The sequence below is a fragment of the Perna viridis genome, chromosome 14 (genome assembly GCF_037379345.1).
Source record: "Perna viridis isolate PV_CMFRI_1.1 ecotype Kerala chromosome 14, ASM3737934v1, whole genome shotgun sequence".
Lineage (NCBI taxonomy): Eukaryota > Metazoa > Mollusca > Bivalvia > Mytilida > Mytilidae > Perna > Perna viridis.
The window spans coordinates 13,645,130-13,669,312 of record NC_142458.1 but is presented as its reverse complement, the minus strand read 5'-3'; the positions used below and the strand labels follow the sequence as shown (position 1 = coordinate 13,669,312).

General features: G+C 32.0%; 2 protein-coding genes across 5 annotated transcripts in view; one reads left to right on the top strand and one right to left on the bottom strand.

Annotated features, from left to right (window-relative positions):
* The window catches only part of LOC148598296 (uncharacterized), a 21,394-nt gene extending 4,354 nt beyond the window's left edge, over nucleotides 1-17,040 (bottom strand). Inside the window, exons 1-6 of the mRNA XM_088560698.1 lie at nucleotides 16,939-17,040; nucleotides 15,803-15,859; nucleotides 13,687-13,733; nucleotides 12,461-12,790; nucleotides 11,903-11,941; nucleotides 9,206-9,319 (exon numbers count right to left, since the gene is read on the bottom strand). Coding sequence (XP_088416824.1) covers nucleotides 9,206-9,319; nucleotides 11,903-11,941; nucleotides 12,461-12,790; nucleotides 13,687-13,733; nucleotides 15,803-15,859; nucleotides 16,939-17,024 — 673 coding nt within the window. The 5' untranslated portion in view covers nucleotides 17,025-17,040. The remainder of the gene's footprint in view (nucleotides 1-9,205; nucleotides 9,320-11,902; nucleotides 11,942-12,460; nucleotides 12,791-13,686; nucleotides 13,734-15,802; nucleotides 15,860-16,938) is intronic.
* The window catches only part of LOC148598295 (uncharacterized), a 22,612-nt gene continuing 15,398 nt past the window's right edge, over nucleotides 16,970-24,183 (top strand). The window contains exons 1-2 of one of the 4 annotated variants that reach the window (XM_088560704.1): nucleotides 16,970-17,118; nucleotides 22,499-22,620. In XM_088560704.1, the coding sequence (XP_088416830.1) occupies nucleotides 22,563-22,620 (58 nt within the window). In that variant the 5' untranslated portion in view covers nucleotides 16,970-17,118; nucleotides 22,499-22,562. Of the gene's footprint in view, nucleotides 17,119-17,173; nucleotides 17,322-17,448; nucleotides 17,591-22,498; nucleotides 22,621-24,183 lie in introns of those variants that run through there. The other 3 variants (XM_088560701.1, XM_088560702.1, XM_088560703.1) reach the window with 3 other exon arrangements.

The window sequence follows — 24,183 nt, the reverse complement described above, 5'->3', positions numbered from 1 at the left end:
AGTCCGAGTTGCTCATTTACTTTTTGTATGTATTATTTTGTTTGTTTTTATTTTCTTTGTTGTGAGTGTCTGTTTTCTATGTGTGGTCTTTATCCCTTGATTTCCGCTATTATCTTGGTTCCCTTGATTACTCTTTCGTACATGACAGGATGTTTGAAACTATCTGTAAAACATAGGGAGAGATTATAACGTCATCACACTATCTATAGAATATTGAATGAATATGACGTAACAAACCTAATTACGTGAAACTGCACGAGCTTTTGTTGTTTATAATATAATCAACAATTTAGAATCAAATAAGCTAAGAATATAAAATGCCCTGAGGTATTTTTAACATGGAGCTGAGGCTGCAGTTTATTTCTCTGATTAAAAAAAGCAGCCAATGAGACACTTACAAATATCCGATTAATATAGTATAATAGTGGGGAATGCGGTCGCCGTACTTGTCGTTTTGGTCATAAATGTTTGAAATGCGGGGTCCGCAATATCAGTCCTTGGTTAAAAATACTCAGTCCCTTCTTAAACAATGAATAATGTTTGAGAGATATGTTGGAGAGTCACAATTGTCAGTTGCTGGATTTACAAACGGTTTTAAAATTAATTATACAGTCCCCGTTTGAACTGTTCAAATTTCATATCAGTAGATAAACAAATTGAGGCTCGTTGGAAAAAGAGATCAAAGAAATGTTGGCTGGTCGTGTAGCTGGACCATTCAAACGGATATTAAATATTTTAATTTGATGATTTTTTAACTTTTTTGGTTTCATTTTCAAAACAACTTTTTACTTCGACAAATGCTTATCAATTGCGTGTTCGACATCTTGTTCCATTTCGAAAAAAACAAAAATTCAAGCTTTCTGCGGTAGTAGCCTATATTCTTACTGAATCTGCCATTTTCTACTTAATATCTACTGAAAACCCTTAACAAATTTAATTTCAGTAGTTTTATGAGTTTTATTGACTTTTTAGTGGAATCAGTACTGTCGTTATGAGTTGTCAAGAGCAACTTCAGTAAATTCGGTATCTTCACCCAACATCAATTATGTAGTGTTAAGAGTGTTCAGTATTTTCTGTCAAGGGAAAACAAGTATATGTCTAGTATTGTTAAGTGCACATAATATTAACAGACTCACATTATATTCATACTAAAATTAGACATTAAATCAGATTGAGTTTACTCCCTTAAATTGGATTTATTTTAAAGTCCAAATTTAAAGTGCAGTTACTAAAGGTGTTTTCCAACGTCCTTGACCACCCATTTCGGGTCCCATAAGGAGAGCTAAATTTGGTGGGCTCTAAATAATAAATATTTTTTCTTCTTTTCTTTTTCATAGTAAGATAAATTAAAAAAAAACTAACTAATTAATTAAAGAATGAATGAAAGCTTATCATTATTCATTAGTAATAAAATGATTAACATTATAATTTAGGGATAAGTAGAGAGTATGTATAAAAAAACAATTGTGATAAATGAAAAAAAAATGAAAATGCCAACAGTTCCGTAGGTTGGTGGAAGCCTATGATAATAAAACATATATAAATAATTCAGTAGTTGCTTGTTTACAAGAGAGCGATAACCTGAAAAAAGATAAAAAATAGAAATTTGTTTTAAATTAAGTCTTTTTTTAAAACGTACCATGAGACTTTATTATTTTCAATGATAGGGCATACATTTGCGTCAATAGGGGACAGGCGGTATAATAAACAAACATGTTAACTCACCTTAAATTAAATCACAGCCCTGTTAATTAGTCTGACAATTATATTAAATATATCGAAGCACCTTCCTTTATCTAAATGAAAAAAACAAAACAAAACAAAAAAAAACAAAAAAACAAAAAAACAAAAAACAAAAAACAAAAAACAAAAACAATTGAAATTGCCTAGACATATTGCTTTCTTCATGGATCCTTAGGTCCTTATTAGGTACATGTACAATGCAGTAATAAAACGCAGGGTTACTTGCGAATGTTGCTTCTACTTAAAAATCGCATTCGAATGACGGTGTGAGGGCATCCATTTAGTAAACCTAATACAATTTCTCCCAATCAAGTATGAGTGTGAAGTTGTTTTTCATTTTTCTAACGAAACCATACTTTCAAAATGTAAATACTTCCATTGAATGGAACTACATCGATCATTATTTCATTATTATTGAAGATTTAACTATGTTGTGAGGCACCGTCTTTGGACTTCAGAGTATAGTGAGTTAATACTGAATTCCCTTCCTTGGTAACCTTTTAAATACTCCCTTTCCGCCAGGAATGTATTTTTAAAAAGGATTTTAACCACAATTCAGTGTGTCTAAACACCGCTCAGGAGTCCTGGGTACACATAGAACCAGATGAAAACAATCAATTGACTAGATACCTGTATGAGACGTTCGTCGTTATACTAGAAAAAATATAAACGAGTATTAACGCTATTTAGACAATAAACCGCGCAATCGGACCGGTACGCGAAATTATAATATACCTATAACTTCAATCTCAAAAGAGATGAACATGTTGACGTATTAACTGATAATGTACTATCATATACTTTTAAATTTATTACAGATCTATGGTGTTATATTATGTTTAATTAAGTTTTTAAAAAATAAGTTTTCTTCTTTTTTCTTCTTTTGTTTGTGTTTTTTTTTTATGTTGTGTGTGTGTGTTTTATTATAAAGTGTTATTTAAACAAAAACAAAAATAACGTGCCTGGTAGGTTTTTGTTATGATATGTAACATACAAGTATTACCGGATGCGTATTCAGAATCTGTAGCGGATGTTTAGATGCTTAAGATGTTTAAGGCTGGTGGAATATCTCACTGTTTATCTAGTAAAAAAACGGACAAGTTGGTGCAAAATTGTACCAGTTACATTATAACAATATACATGTTAAATACGTAATTATACTCGTTTCAGTTTGCCTATGCATAGTTATACCTAGGCCATACTTTCAAGGATCGCCTTGCCGGAAGAGCTACGGATACGATCCGAAATAAGTCATAGCAATCTGCATCCCCGTAGCTCACCGTATTATATCCGTAATGATTCGTAATGGTATGTAATAATACTTGGTTATCCGTGACAAATTTTGAACATGTTCAAAATTTTACCACGGATGAAACAACCGTAGCACAACCCTACTTAACCATATAAGCTCGTACTGGCCAGTTTTAATTCCTATTAAAACCGTACTGATCCCTACTAATTCGTAGATTAGTAATTGTCAAGGACTTTTACGGTTACTTACAAACAAGTACGTACTAGCACGGTTACACTACGTTATTGCTAAGGATAGAATACGGTGTTCTACGAATGTATTAGGAAAAGGTACGACCCCCCATTACGTTGAATTACGGATTGGTAAGGATGAGAAAGGTTTCCCAAGAATTTGTACGGTTTACTACGTGCGTAGTACGTTGCATCCCGACAAAATACGGATTATAACGTTCCAGTTTAAGATCAATGGAGCACTGTCATAGGAATATGGCAACACTGTCAGGCATCAATATAAACTGCCACACCAAACCGACATCAAAATGACACCAGAATTTTGTATAAATACCCTGCGTATGCAGTACCAAAGATAAAGTATTGGTTTTGTCGTAGACACAGTAGATCAGTAGTCCTAAATGAACCATCAACAACTCATATTTGCAGTTAATTGGCTTGGTCTTGTAGGGACGACCGGAGGCAGAGGAGTCTGTGGACTAGGGACTAGCTTCTCCGAAGACCTGTCCATGGGCAGTATGAGGTCCTAATGGCTGAACTTAGATTAGAAAATCCAGAGGCATTTAAGAACTTTGTGAGGGCTCAACACAATTTTATAACTTTTTGATATCAATTATATTGTTAACTTTGTATTGCAGATCTAGTGAATTTTTTTAAAAAGTAAGGCCTTATTATAAATAGAATGGGCGGTTTCTTTTACCTTTGAACGTTTGGCAGTCCGTGACACAAAAACTATTGACGTGACTCCATAAATTCAGTACGGGGAAAAATGAAATTACATAATTTAATTGTGGACGTTTCGAAAAGAGCACATGTACAGTTACGATTTAATTCGTCTAGTTACATGTAAAAATAAATCGTCATTTTTAAAAATCGAAACCAAGATATTGTAGTTAACCATAAATTAATTATATCGTAAATGGCTGCACGCGGAATACTTTAAAGATTATGTGGTATTACAATTAAATTCATAAACAAAAATATCTTAAAATTAAGACAAACAAAAACAACAAAAAACACCAAAAAACACAAACAAGCACGAAAACAAAATATCAACAAACATGTTGTGTGTGTAACTGGCATATGTAACTTTACATGCATGTACATTTGGTACTTTCAATTGAAGGTAAAAATACTATTTTCTTATACTGAATCACACTGAACAGACTCTTGTTTAGTGCTGAACTCGATTATTGAACATTACTGAACAGCTACTGAACATACTGAATTTACTTTGAAGCGGACTACTGAACACACTGAACGCTAACACGACCCGGATAAAACGCACTGAATTTGTACTGAATAACTGAATTATACTGGACGATTTTATGTTCAGTAAATTCAGTGTATGTTCACACGGCTTTTTGGACATTTCAGTAAATATATTGCCTACTAGTGCTGGAATTTGGCTACCAAAGTTTAAAGTTTCCACCTTAGTGCTTGGTTTACAATTATGATGTAGGACATTCTAAGAGTGTGCCTTATCCATGTCCACTCCCTCCTTCTTATTTGTATTTCTATAGGAAGGTGGTTCTTCCTTTGACATATTTCTTCATTTACAATCTATTCTTCCTATTTGATCTTCGGAATGTTTCTCAAACATCTGTTAGTCAATGTTTGAACTTGTGTATTGTTGATTTTGTTGTCCACCTGGCCTCAGAAGCTTATTACACACGGATTTTACATTATAATTAAAGATTTTCCTTTGGTGTTAATGGAAATTTGTGAGGATGTCCATATTGCCTGTAAGGTAAAAAAAAACAGCTGCTTTTTTCAATGCGGCATTTTATGTGATTACCACCGAGTTGTGAATCAATATTACCAAGGTATGTAAATCTATCTACATCTTCTAGTTCTTCTTTACTTAGATCGCTGTGTTTTTCTCATTTATCTGCATAATCTTTGTTTTTCTCAAGGTTCAGTAAGTGTGTTTATGTGAATAATTGGGCATGTGCTTGATTCATATGCCGATCTTATTATTTTTAAAAGTGTTTTCCGGAATACCATGATGGTGTAATAGCTTCCAAAGTGATGATCTATCAATGCTGTCAAAAGCCTTTTCGAATTCCACAAAACATGCAAATGGTGATGAATTCCACTCTAATGATATGTTATTCTTAGTATGGTTACTTGATCTGTACAAGAGATATTTTGTCTGAAACCAACATGCTCATCGCGGAGACAAATGTGAACAGCCGTCATCATTCTTACCAGCAGTATTTTGTTTAGGATTTACTTGGAACAGAAAGTAAGGTAATTCCTCTCAAGTTTTTGCATTATCCTAGATCCCCTTTCTTTGGTAACTTTATGATATGTCCATGTTTTCGTTCCGCTGTTACGTTTCCTAAATCCCAGATTCAGGTGGTACGTTTTCTTAATCCCAGATTTTACCAAGCAGATTATATAGCATGTCCACTGATATGTTTATGTCTGCTTTGATGGACTCTGCAGAAATGTCGTCTAAACTACTGATTTCCCATTTTTAATAGCATAATGGCTGTTCTAATCTCCTGTTCAGTTGGTCTGTTATTGTTGATGTTTACATAGGTTTCTCTTGGTGAAATGTCTGGAGGATCTGTTGGCAGTGGATGATTTAATAATTCTTCATAGTGTTCTTTCCATCTATCCAGTTGTGCCTTTTCATCTGCCAGGACCTGTCCTTCCTTGTTATTACAGTTTTTTCAGTTGTTTTTTTTATTCCTTGCAAGTTTTCTTGTGATGTTGTACACTTCCGTCATATTTCTTTTGCCTGCTGCTTCTTCTGCTTCCTTTGCTTGGTTGTCAAAAAAGCTCTTACGGTCTTTCCTAACTGCCCTTTTTACCTCTTTGTGCCTCTCGTTATACTTGTTTAGCTGATGCCTGATCTGCCCTAGTCTTATCTGTGTTCAAAGCTGCTTTACAAACTTTTCTCGCCATGATCTTAGAAAGGGTGTCTATACAAATCCATTCATGGCATTGCCATTTCTTTTTCCCTATGACTTTGTCACATGTCGCCTTCCATACATTTCATATCTTTTCTAATTGCTGTTCCTCTGCGGTGTTTTCATCAGATAGATCGCCTTATAGCGATTTGAAAGTTCTAGATGCTATTCCTGTCTGTTTGATGTTCTTATATCTAAGTAGGTTGGTGTTATAATTATGGCAGGTTTTCGTATCCATGTTTTGATAATTTTTGAACAATATAATGATGATATGATCCAACGTCAGTCCCTCTTTTATTTCTAACATCTACAAGTGGTCTCCGAAAGGTGCTACCAATACAAATGTGGTCTATCTGTTTTTCTGTATGATGATCCGGTGATACCCATGTTATTTTATGTATTCTTTTGTATGGGAATACACATCCACCAATTATCAAGCTGTTAAAAGTTCAGAAGTCTTTAAACATTCGCCGTTTTCATTCATATCTCCTCGACCTTCTTTTCTCATAATCAACTCATGTCCTGTATTATAACATTGTATTATGAAAACTTTTCTGTTTTTTCTCTAGGGGTTTTCCATCCCTGAGACGATTGGTGCTGCTTACGAGTTCCATCTACCCGGATTTTCTGTCAGAATTTACTTCCATAGCCTTTGGTTCAATATCCTGATCCATTAGCCGATGATAAAACACTTGGTCCGTCATGTGGAATAACATTTTAGGGCTAGAAATTGAATACTTTTGAAATGGTAGTTGGATACCTGGTGAAAAGTTATCAAACGTGAAAGATTGAATAAATTTTCATTGACCATAATTTCTGTTGTTTAGTATTTTCACTCGATTGATAAAAAGATATTATGCGGTTGACAGTTACTTTTTTATTCTAAGCTTCGTATAAACATAAATATGATTAAGCAATATATACCCACACCCGTGTATTTGATATGTTAAGTTATCAAGAATAATAACGAAAGCCTTCGTTTTCCACTCTAATAAATGTCCGTTCACCTCTTATTGATATACCATAACCATTGTGAAGCCATAAGTCTTGATACTTATTTTAACACCAATAAACATACGTATCGAAAAGGAAAGAACTGCAACCATAACGTTTTTGTAGGTATTAATGAATGGTCCTTCAATCGAGTCCCAACATCAAACCTAAACTGCGTCACTGGAGTAAGTACTATAATTCTCGTTCAGTATCATATCTTATTCCATGATAGATGTTAAACATTTTTAAATTCAAGATCGAGTTACACAGTATTTCATTATTGTAGTGCAAATAGAAGATGGCGGGTATCAAGAATAGTCATTGTCATTTTTTTTATGATGTTTACCTATTCATAAGTTGACAAGTATAAAATATATTCTTCAGTAGCTTAATAACATTGCCCTGACAGTGTTTTAACACTGAAAATATCAAATCCAAACCGAGGAGTAAAAATGTATCAAGCAGAACAGTTATTGTTTTCATTATTATGTGTGTCTAAGATCACGACGAAAATTGTTAGCATCTCTTCTTTTTTTCTGATGAATTATATTACAATAAATGAAATTTTCAATTTTAACAGGTTAAAACAATAAATTATTGTGTGATGGATGAAATCATGCACATCGTATTTTATAAATGTTATATCTAGTTACTTTGAATCACAAAGTCCTACACACAGGCAAATATTTTTCACGTGAAATTAATGATAATAGATCTTCACATGGAATTTACGTGTTTTCATGGGAAATTCACTTATAACACGAATAACATGTCAAAAATGCACCACGTGAATTTCACTTGAAAGCTCGAATCATCCGAATTTCAAGTGAACTCTGTCCAAAAGTTTATTTGCTCTTTTCGTGGGAATATTATGTGAAATTCGTGTAAAAATCATGTGAAATAATTTTGCCTGTGTACTCATACAACTTCAAAGAATGTAAGAATCTATATTTGTTCCGACGCAGTCGGTAAAGCTTCGCTGTTTACCCTTTGACCTTAAGGACGCTCTTCTATGGAAACGCAAGTCACCTGATCGCAGTTCTTTTTCCCAATTGGCCTACAAAGACTGATAACTTAGTGGCGTTCGCAAAATCTGTATCGAAACCTTGGAATTGCGTTCGAAAAAAAACTTTATCGGAACCCTAAAAAAGCGTGCCATGTATTACTTTCTTGAAAGAAATGTAAAACTTTAGAAGTAAAAAAGAACAAAATTTTGCTGCGTCGGCTACCTTTCTATTAAAGATAGTACTGGTCAAGATTTTTCTAAATCACGTTTAGGAAGAAGACCTGGTGAAGGAGAGGTTATCCAAACTAACATTTTTCAGTTACATGAACATTTCAATGGCTCATGATATAAAAATTTTAAGAAATACTAATCTAAAAGGGGAATGACTCAAAGTAGAGGTATCAACTTCTACAATAAAGATGTCAGCCTCCAGTGACTCTGTCCTAAACTAAGATTGTAAAATATTCCTTCAAATGGGTAAATATTATTTACTAGTTAGGGAAATGATTCCAATTGTCATATTATTATATTAATCAAGCATGAATGATATGATAATCATAGGTGCCATATTTAGCTATATTCATTACTATATTCCTTCCTGATAAAATTTTTATACTTCTGAAAATTATTTAAAGATTGAGAAAATATATTTGGATAAATCTATTTAGCCTAAAACGATTTAACATTGATTTATCACTTGGTATATAAATACTTTGTAAGTATATTTGACTTAATATTTTATTTTTAAATTTGTTTCGAACTTTGTAAGAAATAAATTGTGGGAGTTTGGGGGTAACCCAGAGCTACTGCTTTACTTTTAATAATAACTTTTAAAATGTAAAGTAAGAAGCTAAGCTGATATCTAAAATGGGACTTTCCTGTATAAAAAAAAAAAACAAAACAAAAATTGAGTTTTTAACTAACACTAATTAAATATCATTTAAATTACTTGATTCAGTGGGAAAGGGACAAACTATAGTAAATACCATTTTTGATGCCATATTTTTTGCAATTTTTCCTTACGACCAGGACAAAAATATACAAATACAATTATACTAACCATCGACGTCGAATGCATTTTTTGTCTGAAAAGACAATATTGCTAATGTCAGCACCATTGCAGTTAAGATACTTAGCGACAAGACAAGCAATACTTCAGCAATGCAGTTGTTATCTGTAACAAAACGAAGTAATGATATAATACTAGCGAAAATTTTGAAGTTAAAAACGGATAAATTTTAAGCCAAATGAATTTTGTCAATTTGATTTTTTGTACGAAAGTCTTAGAGGGTATACAAAATAATTGAACTATATCGTTATCTCGATATATACATCGTTAGCACAATATGATTACAGTTCTAGCTTTGCAAATACAATATTATAGGGTTATTAAATGGTTATTTTCATATTAATCCTGTATTATGTCCAAGTACAGTCGTATTGGGTTGAGATCACTTGTATTGGCCCCATAATACAGGATTAATATGAAAATAACCATTTTATGATCCCTTTATTAACTGATGACTTAAAATAACAGGAGTTATCTGTACAAACCTTTAAATACAGCTCAGTGTGACATATTTCCTATAGTCTGTTTCAAACAAAATGGCGGACAAGTTTAACTTTTATACAGGGCCAGAATTAATACAGGGCAATTACCCTGTATAAATTATGGTTGCTAAAACCTCCTGTTGTATTAAAGGGGCAATTTACATTGTATTTTAAGTCATCAGTTAATAATGTTCAATATCAGCATCTCTCTGGTAATAACAGTTTTAAGACAGAAGCAGTTAACCCGGTGAGTTAAAAATTGTCAGCTGCTTTTTATTCAAACTAGAAATCAATCAAAAGCTTAAGCCGTGACTAAGGCGGGCTTATAAATTAAATTTAAAAAATCAAGATATGACAGCAAATATTTTCCGGAAGTATCAGAAATACAAATTTTTCATTTAAAAAAACACGCAATACAAGTAGTCAAATAGAACAGCACTCGCACCTGGTCTTCAATGGAATATAATTTAAAGTTACTCTAACATGTACAGTCTCATATTTGTCATTTTGCCTTTACTGCAGGGTAAATCATTTAAACAATTTACTATAAGACATTCTTCCAGTTTTTGGAGTGCTCTGCCTTTAATTGGTAAGTAAAAACGCATGCTATACAGACTAAAATTGAATGTCTCACCAGCGTTAAGAAGTGATGAACGTAAATCATTTTCAATGAAGTGGATTTGTTCCTTGTCGAATGCACTAACTAATGAGGTTCAAATTACCGTTCAAATTTCCGTGTGTGAACGTCGAAATTACGCAGGAATACATTTGTTTCTTTTGACATCTTCACGAAAAACATAGAACACGATTTTAATTTTTATCACATGGTCTATTGCTACGTGATATCAAGTCCAAGATTTAATACAAGTGGTCTTAGATATACAGTTAGGTAATGGCGTATGTTTTTTGTCGATATTTTTAGTTTGATATCTTATTTTTTTTGTTTTTGTTTGTTTGGTTTTTTTTAATAATTTTCCACATTTCTGCATTATTTAGTATTGTTTGCACCATGATACTTCGTTGAAATAAATGATTTCGTCTTAGTAAATGTGCTTGACGGCACCTCACTGGGACTCGTGTCGGGGTATTGCAAAATAGTTGCTAGACTATTACCATAGTGTACTTAATTGCAATATGACGGATGCCGGTGAAGGAACAGGACATACTTATTCTTCCGAAGCACCTGATGTCACTGCCGGTTCTTTGTGGAACTTCATATTACAATTACTTAAGTTAATATGTGACACCTTGTTTACTTTTCTTGCGTTTTTAAGTGTAATCTATTTTATCGAGTTCGTTACATTGTGTTCAAATCATCTTTGATTCCTTTATTCAGGCTTTGGCCATGTATTGGGAATAACAACGCTTCGGCACTTTTTAAAACAAATTTTTGTTCGATATTCTAAATATGAATATGCAGTTCCACTATCACTCAACATTGTTTTATCTTCTAAAATGATTAACAAACAACATACAAACGTCTTCGTAAGCAGAGAGTAAACTGATGACCTTAACCAGTTACAAGTTTTTTTCCTACTTCTCTCGTTTACATTATTTATGATAAAAGAGACGACTTTAATTTTAATATCATAAATTTTGCTTACTTATGTAGCAGTATCCCTTTATCTCCTGCATATGGTGTTATATTTCACAAATGACTCGCTACGCTGGAGAAAGTACTAACTTCTTGGATTTCCTTGAACGCCAAAAATATCTGCGTGACTGACCACTGAATCAAGGGTGGTATGATGAAACGCGTCTTAAAAGACCTCTTACCAAACATTTTTTAGATATCAGTCCTTGGTTGAAAAATACTTAGTTTCTTCTAAAACAATTAGTAATAATTGGTTTTTTTTTTTTTTTTTTTCTTTTCTTTTGTAAAATGTTCTATGTGTTGATGTGACCGTTGATATACCAAGTATGACAATAACATGCAGATGCTTTATAATCACCGCTGGTATAGTCATATCGCAAACAAAGATTAAGGTTTAGCGCGCTGTAAAACCCAGATTTAACCCACCATTTCGTTTGAAGTGCCTGTACCAAGTCAGGGCCATTGCGGTACCAGCATCTCCGGTGGTGTAATATCTATTTTGCCAGATTTATTTTGGACTTGACTTGATTATGAATCGGATTTAGTGTTCGGTAATTTTGTTGTTACCCATTTTTACAAACAATCATGGAAAAGCAAACTTAAAACAATTACCAAAAAGTGTCCTGCATGCTTTGGCATCTGTTCGATTACCTGAAGACGAAAAGTAATAGATTTTTAATACGAAAAAGATGCATTTAGTTTAATCATAAGGTGCACTTAACAAATAAAAGTCATGCAATGGAACGAACTACGTGCACATTTATGTAGTTTGGTGTTAATGTGAATTTGTTTGTGTTAAACCCTTCTAAAACAATTCAGATACACAAGAGGCACTACATGTGAATAAAGAGATCTTTTTTGCATGTGTTAGATATCAAAATTTGGAGCGCTTTTGGTATGTTATTTCATAGTAGAATGTCAGGAATGGGTTCTAAAGGAACATACGAAAAGCATGATTAAGTAATTAGGCGGAAAGACAAAACAAATTGAAATAGAAAAGCAACTAAGAATACATCAAACAATTGAAGCATATATGTTTACTTTTTATACTAACTTCAGTTCTTGCAAATGCAATATTCAAGATACTCTAAGTTCAGTTGACTGGAAACACCGGCACTTTCTAATGATCCATGCCATTTAAACAAATTACAGGATTTCTTTTTTATATACCTGTTATCACTATTACTTTGACTTCAACTTGGGCGATGTCTTTTGCTTTTCCATGTCTACACGTCCAATTTCCGTTGACCCCTTCGTTCATGTCTTCATTGAGAGTAAAAACTAGTTCATAAGAACTTGGATTTACTTTTATATTAACATTTTTTCGTCGTGAATTGCACTTTAGATTAGCAAATGGAGGAAGACAATCTGCTTGAATTTTGCCTTTTGGATCTTCAATTAATGCTTTAAAACGGAAATCGTGGATTTTACAAATTAATGTTAATTGTTTAGATGATATTTTCCAGTTGAAACATACATTAGGTTGAGAGGGCATTGAACCTAGAAGAAAAACTAATTTTGATTAGAATTACAAACAAACATACAAACCTTTCTTAACTAGTAAAAACATCTAATATTCGCAAAAACTTATTTATCTGTAATCAAGAGATAGTTGCTTAATAAAACTTCACAATAATTCAAACGATGAAAACTCGAATCATAGTACACAAGAGTAGACTACATGTTCGGTCTTATAAAACAGCGAAAATGAAAGTAATTGTCATTTCACAATGTTTTTATCACTTTATTTTTCAGAAATAAAGTTTGAATGTTTTACTTCAGGAATTGACACTGGGTGAAGTTAATATATAGTATGTTAACAAACAAAAATCATATATAGTGTATTCCATTACAGAGACAGAGAACGTCTGCGATGTCAAATACATTTTTATATGAATAGCTGAAGATTGTTCTGTCGGGAGTTCCTTATTTCGAAAATGATGTATGTAGAAGAAAGTAGTAATTTGTTCTTTAACGTATTACATGTTTTCCCGGCGGTCGACACATAAACGATATAATAATAAAGCGGCGAATTTCAACAAGGTCAAAGGTCTTTTTTGTAAAAATTTGACAAAACTTTACATCATATTAGCAATATTCATGTAGCTGAAAAAACGTATATGACACTATTGTTAAATTGCAATACTCTTGAAAATTCCTTTCCGTTCGAAAACGAAACAAAATATGTGTGACGATAGATCTCCAAATTATCCCGAAAAGATTTTTAGGCAGAAAGCTACATAATATATTTTTCTGTTGTAAATAATGGCTTAGGTTAACAAGTAAATATTTCCATTTTGGCAAATTACATAACTTCTGGACATGAAACAGTGATGGTAATACGTCTGTCACTTCTACAAGCTGTAACATCTGCATGATTTTATGTCTTAACATACCTCTAGTTAAGCTGATCACGCACAAAAGCACGAAACAGCATTGGATCCTAAAAACAAAACGCATATTTTAAGGAAGTCTTATTTAAATCTGGGGAAACCCTAGATGCTGAGGAATAATGAGTGATCATTGCTTAGTTCTAGATAATCGTAATGCTATTTAAATGTCATGCCATGCAAAGGAGGAAGAACATCTATGCTTAAATGTTGTAATATTGAAAAAAAACAAAAACAAAACAAAACAGAAATTCAATCAGATCAGATATTTTTCCGCCAATTGTCTCTTCTTTGGAACAATATTTCCTAAGTTTCTCTCCTTGAAAGTTGGTTTTTACAATTACTCATTTTACATACTATGAGTTGATGTCTGTCTGAATTTGTTAGATAAAGAAAAGAATGCTACGAGTTATATTATGATCTATCTGAATATATGGGTCTTTGTTCAAGTAGTTCAATGTCGTGTAAATAACCGAGACCTACATACAACTGGTCTTATTGTTGTAAAGTGTTTAAGTTGAGAGATGGAAACTTATTAAACAACCAGGATGAATGTGGTGATGTGAAAAAAAACCAACTCCACGATAGTAAATGAAAACTCAAGGACAACCATAGATTTTCAATGCACTGCAAAGATACCCTAATGCCACAGGACAGGCTGCAGCTGGACCTTGTCAGGATAAACATCATTCACAGGTACAGCAAAATAATTGCCCCTATAGACTTTAGAAACAAAAAAAGTTAAACGAAAGTGTAAAAGACATACAGAGACTTGGGACAGGCGCAAAAATAAATGCAGCGGAGTAAAAGAACTTTGGCGTGATCACAATTATATCCTTTTGAACAGGACCACAGTGGAAAAATATGACACCATTAGAAATAGCTAACAATCAGATCCAAAAAGTATGAGTCCTTCGTTAAGATAGAAATAAAGTCAAATAAAGATCCTAATTATAAGTTTCATGAATACAAAAATAAAGGACTACAAGCAGTTAACTGACATTCCAGCTCTAGATTGTTTTAAACCAAAAACAAAACTATGTCCTAAATTATGTTGGAATGTTACTATATATAAAAGAACAGTTGAGACAGGTTATCGATATTAAACGCTATCCGCTCGTGTCAATATCGAGATGTAGGTAAAGAATAATCAAGGGAACCAAGGTTATAGCGGTAATCAAAAGAATATAATCCAGGGACAAAGACCAGACATGGAAAACAGACATACACAACAAAGAACATAAAGTTACTAAAATCATACATACAAAGTAACAAAAGTAAATGAGCAACTCGGACTCCACTAAAAACTTGGAGCATGGACCAGGTGCACCGGTAGGGTAAGCGTCCTCTGCTTTTCTAGAAACACCCGCCGAGTTGCTCATAAAAAGTAGAAAGGGTCTGCGAACTACCGGGGTAGACAAACGTGGGAAGGAAAACTATGACCCGTTGAATAAATCAGTTTTCATGGTGCTGATGGATACGCCATAACGATCCACGAGTTCATGATAACGACCATAAAACTTCTGTAATGATGACTTCAATCTTGTAGCAACATAACCCTGTTCCAGAAGTCTATTTGTTAGAGTTCTAGCGCGATACAAAAAAGACTTCTAATTTTATAGTGCCTCCATAATGGTTCTATTTTCAATTTTTTTTGTCATTGATGAGATAAATATATAGAATAGAAGGAATATTGTATATTGACAAAATATCATTGATAGCAATAAGTCAGCATTTTTCAATGCTAAACTATATACTCTCTGTTGCTTAGCTCTTTGTCTTTAAATAATGCGTTGACGGATAAAAAAACATTGTCTGCGCAAGTCTGATGAAGAGCACAGATTAGTGTGGTTTATGATTAGATGTATGACTATCATATGTATTTAATGGTATGCTACATATGGAATCGATCTTTTACAGAATTGGACCTTTTCTGCGTTGGGTATGAAGGACAGCATAAACAAATTCAGGCAAAAGAAGGCAAGCAATCTTAAATAAAATAGATTTTACAAAACGTCTTAAAAAACTGGACATTCGAAATAAACTTCGAATTGATGCAAAGTTCTGAAACAGTAATTAACAAAACACTTTAAACGATGAAAATATCCTTGAAAATACTTACGCATGCAAATGGTTTCTTTCCGCTTTAGATGACTGTTTCATTTTTCTGGTCTTTTCGCTGAAAGGAATAAGACAAGTTTGCCTGCTGGTGATCATACTTATTAATTGCGTTTAAAGAGTTTCCACATTTTTGTTTGTTTACCTAAATTAGATAAATAGTCTGCATTGTGTATCATGCATTATAACATTAAGTTATCGAACTTTTTATGTCCAAAATTTGATTTCATTCTTTTTTTTCACATTTGTAAGATAATTGTTAACCAGTGTGTATCTGTGAAAAGTTATCATGTTTACATTTTATTCTGATCGCGTGCGTGTTTTTTGTATTGACCGCAAGATTCTAATAGTTTTGGATATCAGTAAGTTTTCTTTTTTACATTCTTCAATTACGATAATCAGTGTGTAAATGAGTTCGAGTTATCTCTCTTGGACTAAAAACTATAATTAATGTACTATTTTGATTTATTCCCTAAAAGTCATGGTATGTTATCCCATTTTTGACCTCCCAATTTCTTAAAAGTACAATTTTTTAACCAAAATTCAATACAAGTATGACTTATGCTGTATAGAATACTAAGGAACAATAGACATTCCTATACTTTTATTTGCGTTGTATAGTTAAATTCCAAAGAATGTTTGTTTAGGCCTCTTTTTGTCCCAAAATTGAAAACTGTTGGAGCCATGATCCTCAAAATCCATACCAATCAAGAGCGACGACAGCGAAATACTTAGATACGACGCTACAAATTGCGCTTGTATAAAAAAGTGTTCAACACAGCACTTCAAATTAAAGGCATACTAAGTAGGTCAACATTTAAATTTGAACTCAAAGGTCATGTTATGACTAGGAAAGAAGAAAAACTGAATACAATAAAAAAAAATCATGTCTATCAGAATGAAGTAACGAGAAATATGTGCAAAAACAATGTTATTTTATGGATAAATATAGTAAAAAATCTAATTAAAATTTCAGCAAGTAAATTGAAAAAATAACACATGTATTACATCAGAAAGTTAAATCTAATGTACAATATAATGTGTGCGTATAACATCAGATTTTTAATGCTCGACATTTGAAATTGATAAATACGATTCAAAGCTTAGCGCAATTTCAACAAAACAAAGAACGGTACATACCTATACTCAGACGTGTATAAAAACAATAAGGATACTGTAAAATGTTTCTTTTTTTGTTTGTTTTTTTTTTTTGCCGGGCCAATCATTTTGCGAGTTGCATGAACCATTAGTTTGAAATCGAGGCTGATCCGCCATTTTGGATACATTAAAGATAACAGCTGCATTATAGAATGGAAGAACGTAAGTCTTTAAGGTCATTAACTTTATGATAAATGTAATAAGCTATTGCTTTTTTAGCAGCAAGTCTTATGTCTCTCATGTATGTAATGGATCGTGAGCCCTTGTCCTAAACTTTTCCAGCAACAAGCTAATAAGCGACTTGTTTAGGGAGAAGCCGTTTGGCTAAACGAATGAGGAAGTCATTTAAGACAATTTAAACGACGGTAGGTGTCAATAAATTGGAAGAAAGTATTTTTATTCAAATTTTAACAGTATGTTATTTATGTGACGCCGAGTATAGTTGAATTTCTAAAAAGTTGTCTATTCAGTTTGTTCGAGAACTAGTCAGGATTTTTTTATTTTTATATCTCTCGATTCCATTTGGACCTCTCTTTGGGGCTTAAGAAGAATGGATAGGTCGAGATATTTACCTGCTTTTCCTAATCAAATGAAAAATATCATCATCGTTGCAACCCTCGGCTGATGTTACAAGGTAAATGAATATTTCAAAATCTTCTATTTCCTGATTATTTATTTATAATGGATCTTTCGTGTAATCTTTTCTGTTGTAGTTTTCTTATTAATGATCTTGAGACTACGTTGGCTAGCTCTTATATGTAGTCTTTGTGTTTTGCTTTGTATATCCTGATATTTCGACGATAAGAGAGCCAGCCCATCAGTAAAGTTTTGTTGTGAAGTTCCACCTTATCGTGTTAATACGGTTAAACGGTTAAATGTTTTCTCATGTCTGTCTAGACATCAATAAATTTTAGTCAAAACATGCCATATTTTACGGTCTAAACAATTGTGTCTGGGGTGTTGTATCTGTCACATGATTAGTCCATTCATATTGTATTCATTGTTGAAGGATCGTCATAATGTTACTATAGATATGCAAATCGACATTCATTAAAAGGTAATGTTGAGCTTTTGAATGGTAAAGAATATAAACGGACATTTCATAAGAACCATGCCGTAACCACTTGTATAGTATTATGCTAGGGACTTCAGGAAAAAAAATCAATCTACTCGGAAATCCTCTTTCTCTGTTTAATTCAATTTATATGACCTTCACATGAAAATTCAAGTTAAAATACAGTTCAGCAAATTATAGTCCATTTCAAATTCAGGCTCTGAAAATACACAAAAAATATTAAATGTAAATGTAAATGAACTTTTATAAAATAATGTGCAAATTAATTTAGTATTCAACAAGGGTCTTATAGTCTGTGCTTAACTCCCGTCATGATAAGAGATACACATACATATATATGTGTGTGTGTTTGTTGGTGTGTGATTGCATTTATTTATCTTTTTGCAATAATTTTTATTTTTGTTCTTTAATTTTGCCATAAAAATATATCTACATCAAATAAAAAATATAAACCAATATTCAAATATGTACCCTACATGCAGCTAATAAGATAAACATTTTCTACTCTGATTTACAGCAAACATACTAATCAATTATGAATTAATTAACAAACTCATACTTACAGTAATTTTAAGGTTCCTTCTTCCAAATCTTCCTTCATCTCTTCAATAGTCATATCATATTTTTCTAATTTGCTATGTTCTTTTTCATTTTTTTTTGGTATTCCAGTAGACAACCTGCAATTGATAATATGATTAAATGTTTTGGTAGCATAACATTTTCAAAGCAAGTAACATCAAATATAATTATACCACCACAACAGGAAAATATGAAATAATCATTAGATGCATAAAAAGCATTCAAAGCATATAACATTTACATCACAAGACAACAAAGCATAAGCAATTCTGTGTTAAAAAGCAACACAGACATAAAGAGTTAATATTAGTAAACAGTATGAAAATAATGGCAATTTTAAAGCACAACGACCAAGCTGATATTTTTTTTATAATAAATTTATGTAATAAAGAAGCAAATAACCTAAATGCACAACACTACAACCACACTAATATTTTGTTTTGGATTTCCAATTAATGATGACATTTTATAGACGTATTATTCTTCATTGGTTCTTACATAATATAATACAATACCATAGATACTTTATGTTCAAATAAAAAATAAAATTTACTTCTTATTACAGTAATTGCTATATACATATGAAGACATGTAACATGTTGAATAAAAATCCATTTCAATTATAGCTGGCTTTTAAAAAAAATTAGAATAATCAAAAGTTTGATGTGAAATTCTTATTCCTCACTAAAATCAGACTGTTAATATATAACCAAATTTTTTTTATTAAGTTTTGTAAGAAAGGGAGATAATAAAACTCTTTTTCTCAAAATAGTAAGAAAGGGAGATAATAAAACTTATACTCAATATAGTAAGCATTAATATTTAAAGATGAATTTACTGGTTTCGCTTTCTACGCTTGATATAGCTGAAGATATTATGAGGAGAAGAATCTCTATCACTTTGCTCATTACTATCTTCAGGAATAATCAAGGGAGGAAGGTGAAATTCTAATTCATCACTGGAATCAGATTGTAAATTTGGAGCAGTGCCTCTGCAACTAACCTCATAGCCAATAGGAGGCTGTGTTTCATCATCACTGCCAAATGTACATTCTGATTCAGGTGAAGGCAAAGGAGAATCAGTCTGTTTAAGAATCATTGAGTCATAGAAACTGGTTCGAAAACAAATTGGAGGTTGTGTTTCATCTGAATCAATAAAACTTGCACTGACTGATTCACCTGCATGCTCATTGGCGTACTCTCTCTCTCTCTGACAACAGTTGACTTTCAAAATCATTTTCAGAATGTTTTAAAAGTAACTTTGTATCAGAATCAGATTGGGTATCATCACCAGATGAAAACCCTATGACGTCAATCAGCTGACTGTTTTCTGATGAAGACTCATTTGATGATGTCTCTACAAAATCTAAATAAAAAAATCATCATCATCAACAGCAGCAATTATGCTTACCTTCTCCCCACATGTACAGCCATTGCAGTCTCCTGGATATGTGCAGGCATCATGAAGTTCCATGTATTTTTATCTTGGAGAACTCCAAAATATTCACCAAAGATAAATCTGTACATTAATGCTGCATTAGCATCATCACCTTTTGTAAATTCTATCCAAAATCTTTTAATAAGACCACTTCTAGCCACTTTCTGTAAAATCACAGAACATGAACGTTTCATTCTTACGATCCTGCTGAATTAATAAAATACAACCCTTTCCTTATAGTTAGGTTACTACAACAAAGTACATCTTAACAAGCATCCAAATAAGATTTTGTTTTCAATATGCATTTAAATATATATCAATCCAAATCATTTAATAGAGTTAACTAATTCAGTGGCAGACCTGGGGGTGTGCAAGGGGTTAGTACCCCTCTTTTTTACTACACAAATTAAATCATGTCATAATATCATCCCTTTTTCTGAGGAACCAAAGCTTGCTTCCAACATTTTCAAATTGTATAGATCCGCCCCATGCTAATGTCAAAATGTAAAATAGAAGCTATCATACATACCATTAAATGAGATGAAAATGTTAACTTCGTATTCCTATGCAACAGATAGGTCTAACTGTTCTTTCTAACAGAAAGTACAAATATGCTGCAAAAGATAAATCATATTAATGAAATGTGTATAGGTTTGTATTATAAAATAGTATCTTAGTTCTCATTTTAGGGGGAAGACAACATCAAGAATAAACTGTATATTTTTTTCTAATAATTTACTTTTATGTGCATTCAATAATTGTTTATTATATTTTTTTTTGGGGGGGGGGCAAATTATTTGAAAAATTGTCTTCCTAAGCTTGGTCACACTGTAATTGGCATTTATTGTAATGGTGTTTTGCATTATCCACAAACTTTCATATGATATAGGATGGACAGATAATAAAAAAGCTTTGGTTACCACCCCCTTCTTTAATGATGAGTTTGAAAATCTGCATAAAATACTAACACACAAATAGTAAAATGTTTGTATTGAATATTCAATACAAATATATATATCTTATATTGCAATTTAAAATAAGCTGAGTTACGTGTATTTTATGAACAAGACTTTATCAAAGGGAGACAACTGATATCACGAATAATTGTAAAAATGATAAATTTATGTAAATTGCAATAAAATAACGCTTAAACTCAATCATTATTAACTATAAAACTCAATTTCATCGCTTCAGAAATAGTGCCAATGGGTGCCGTTCACTACTTCATTTTTCATTTGCTAAGAAGCATGATGAATGCGGCAAACAATTTTACCACAATTGGCACAAAATCATAATTTTAAAATATTTAAAGATTGTCAACCGTTTACAATTATAAGTAATACTTATAAACTATAAATAAAATAAAATTGAAACAATTAACTTACCTTGTCTAGTGCGTATAACAAATAAATAACAATTTAGGTATCCACGTGAAAGCACGACCCCGCGAAATCAGGAGATTTAGTCGATATTTACCGTTGGGTTATCTGCCCTTTTACTACGTTCTTAAATTCGGAAGGTGGTCACCTGAAGTATCTAATTACGCTTATCGTCGTTAGATTGTAGTTAACTGGTAAGTCCCTTTCAATTCATTAATGAGAAGTTGAAATGCAAAATTCAATTATTCAGCAGGTTAAAACAATGTCGAGCCTCTTTTATACTTTGTTGCAATAAGATGATTCTGGTTTCAGAATTGTCTAAATTAAATCTAACGAATATATGAGCTTTATTGAATTATATATTGAATGCTAGTCTGTTTCATTATATTATTGAATATTTCTTTTATCATTTTTGTTGCGTATATTAAGGTCAAATGCTATATATATTTATGTTAGATTTCACAAAAGAAAATGTACAAAGGTCAAATATTGCGTTACATATGCATTTTAGTACTTCATGTTCGAATGACTAAGTAAGTCGATCTATACCAGAGGTTTCCAAAACACGTTTCTGACTTTGATTTAAAAAAAAACTCTCATGTATGTGAATTATTTGATACCAAAATTTCAAACATTCCGTTTATTCATCCGCCAGAATTAGTCAATAAGTTCATCATTATGAGACTGACACAAACATAAATACTTGCTTTTGTTTTGTTTTGTTTTGTTTTTTGTTTTGTTTTGTTTTTGTTTTTTATTTTTTTGTTTATTTTTGTTTTTGTTTTTGTGTTCTGTTTTGTTTCTGTTTTTTGTTTTTGTTTGTTTTTTGTTTGTTTTTGTTTTTATGTTTTGTTTTGGGTTTTCCAAGACATGACATCGGGATACAATAAGGAAAGTTAAATAAAGTTATTTTGATAAAAAAAAACAAGGGTTCATTCTATTGTTTAACGATTATTTGTTCTTCGGTCCACATATAGATTCAATAAATTTCATTTGCTTAAGTTCGTTTTATTCTTATAACGTGTTACTATTCTGTTACAACGTATCCACTTTAATAAAATTGTCTTTTCAGGGAAATGGCTATGAGATGAATGAAATATATATGTGCACACTAACTACTAAGGTGCAAGAAGACCATGGGCATTATTTTACTTTTTTTACTGGTTTTAAAATTCGGTTTCTTGACAAATGCAGGTAAGAAACTTATGTTATTTATGGCGTAAAATGTATTTATTAGGTTGTTTTTAGCTAGAATATAGATTATTCTCATAATCATATTACAACATGAATATGCACAATTAATTCATTCTATTCGTCAGATTACACGAAAATATCGCTTGGTTACATGACTGATTAAATACATTGATTATTCATATATGCATATAACATATAGCTATAGGTAGCGGATTAAAGTGAAATATACATCAAGTATATACAAACGTCTCAGAATGTGACGACTCTATTCGCTACACTGCTCCATCGGACCAAATTGATACAGGGAAGATGACGTAAACATAGAAAGGTCTTAAAAAATCCCAGCGTTTGTTTAATTGTCAAATTTGCGAAGCATATATTTGGTCGTTCCCTCCACGGGACTCGAATTGTCTTGAATTTTGATACTTTTTTTTGGACAAAATTTTGAGAAATATAAATAATACATACACAATTATTTCCAGTATTAATTGGAAAGTAACAGTTCCGTGTATTGTCAAAGTGTTGACTCTGCGTTGCCAATGATTGCCTAGTACTCTTTTATTACCTGTTGTCAATAATTTTATTTTATCAATATAATTTTTTAAACATATTATGTTGAGAAAATCCAAATAGATACATGAAATGAACAAAAACACTTTTGTTTTTGCTGCATGTTACGTTAAATTAAATTTCTTTCTACAATATATGTCAATTGGTAGGAGCTACAACATTCTAGAATTCAGGCTATTTTTTGAGAAGACAAATCCCGGAAATGTTTTGTCCATTTAAGTTTGCTCACTCACTGCCGAAAAAGAGTCTCCAACAGGGAGTTGTGCATAAATTGTCAGATTTCCTGTCCTGAAAACTTTTTATTAATACCGAAAAAAATAAATGCACCTTATGTGAAGTAATTTGCTTGAAGAAAGATGATTTTTCGCCATCTTTATAACGAATTTGATACACTTGATCTTATAACAAATGAAATTATTACCACGAATTCTACTTTAGAAGAATTACAGGTAGAAAAAAAATAAAAGTAACTAAATCAATTTAAAATCAGACATTTTTGCTTCTGACACGACTTGGATATTAGATCCAGGATCAGTAAAGACATTATATATGACAGATCCTCTAGACTTGTATCATTGCCTTATTATGCAAACATCTTTGTTTAAAAAAAGGACAGAAATGTGAAACGCATTGCGTCTGAAGATCGTGTCAAATTATACTTCAAATCGAATTTATGACATCGATATGATAAGATAAATTTAGTCTGCATAAAAAGATAGTATGTCACTCTGAATGTATAATAAACTACCTTTTATTCACGAAATATATTTGATAGCATTTGACCTGCTGCGAAAGAGTCTGATCATAAAATGCATTTAAGAAATTCGTAGATAGCATACACCTTTTGATCTTTTTGTCAATGAAATCATTCTTGCTTAAAAAAATTGCTTCTTCCTCCAATCAATAATTGCAAGCAATCACGCAAATGAAAAATTGTAGCAAAATTAAGTCGATTGTGCTGGTTGAGTGATAATGTTTGAAAAGCAAAGAGCA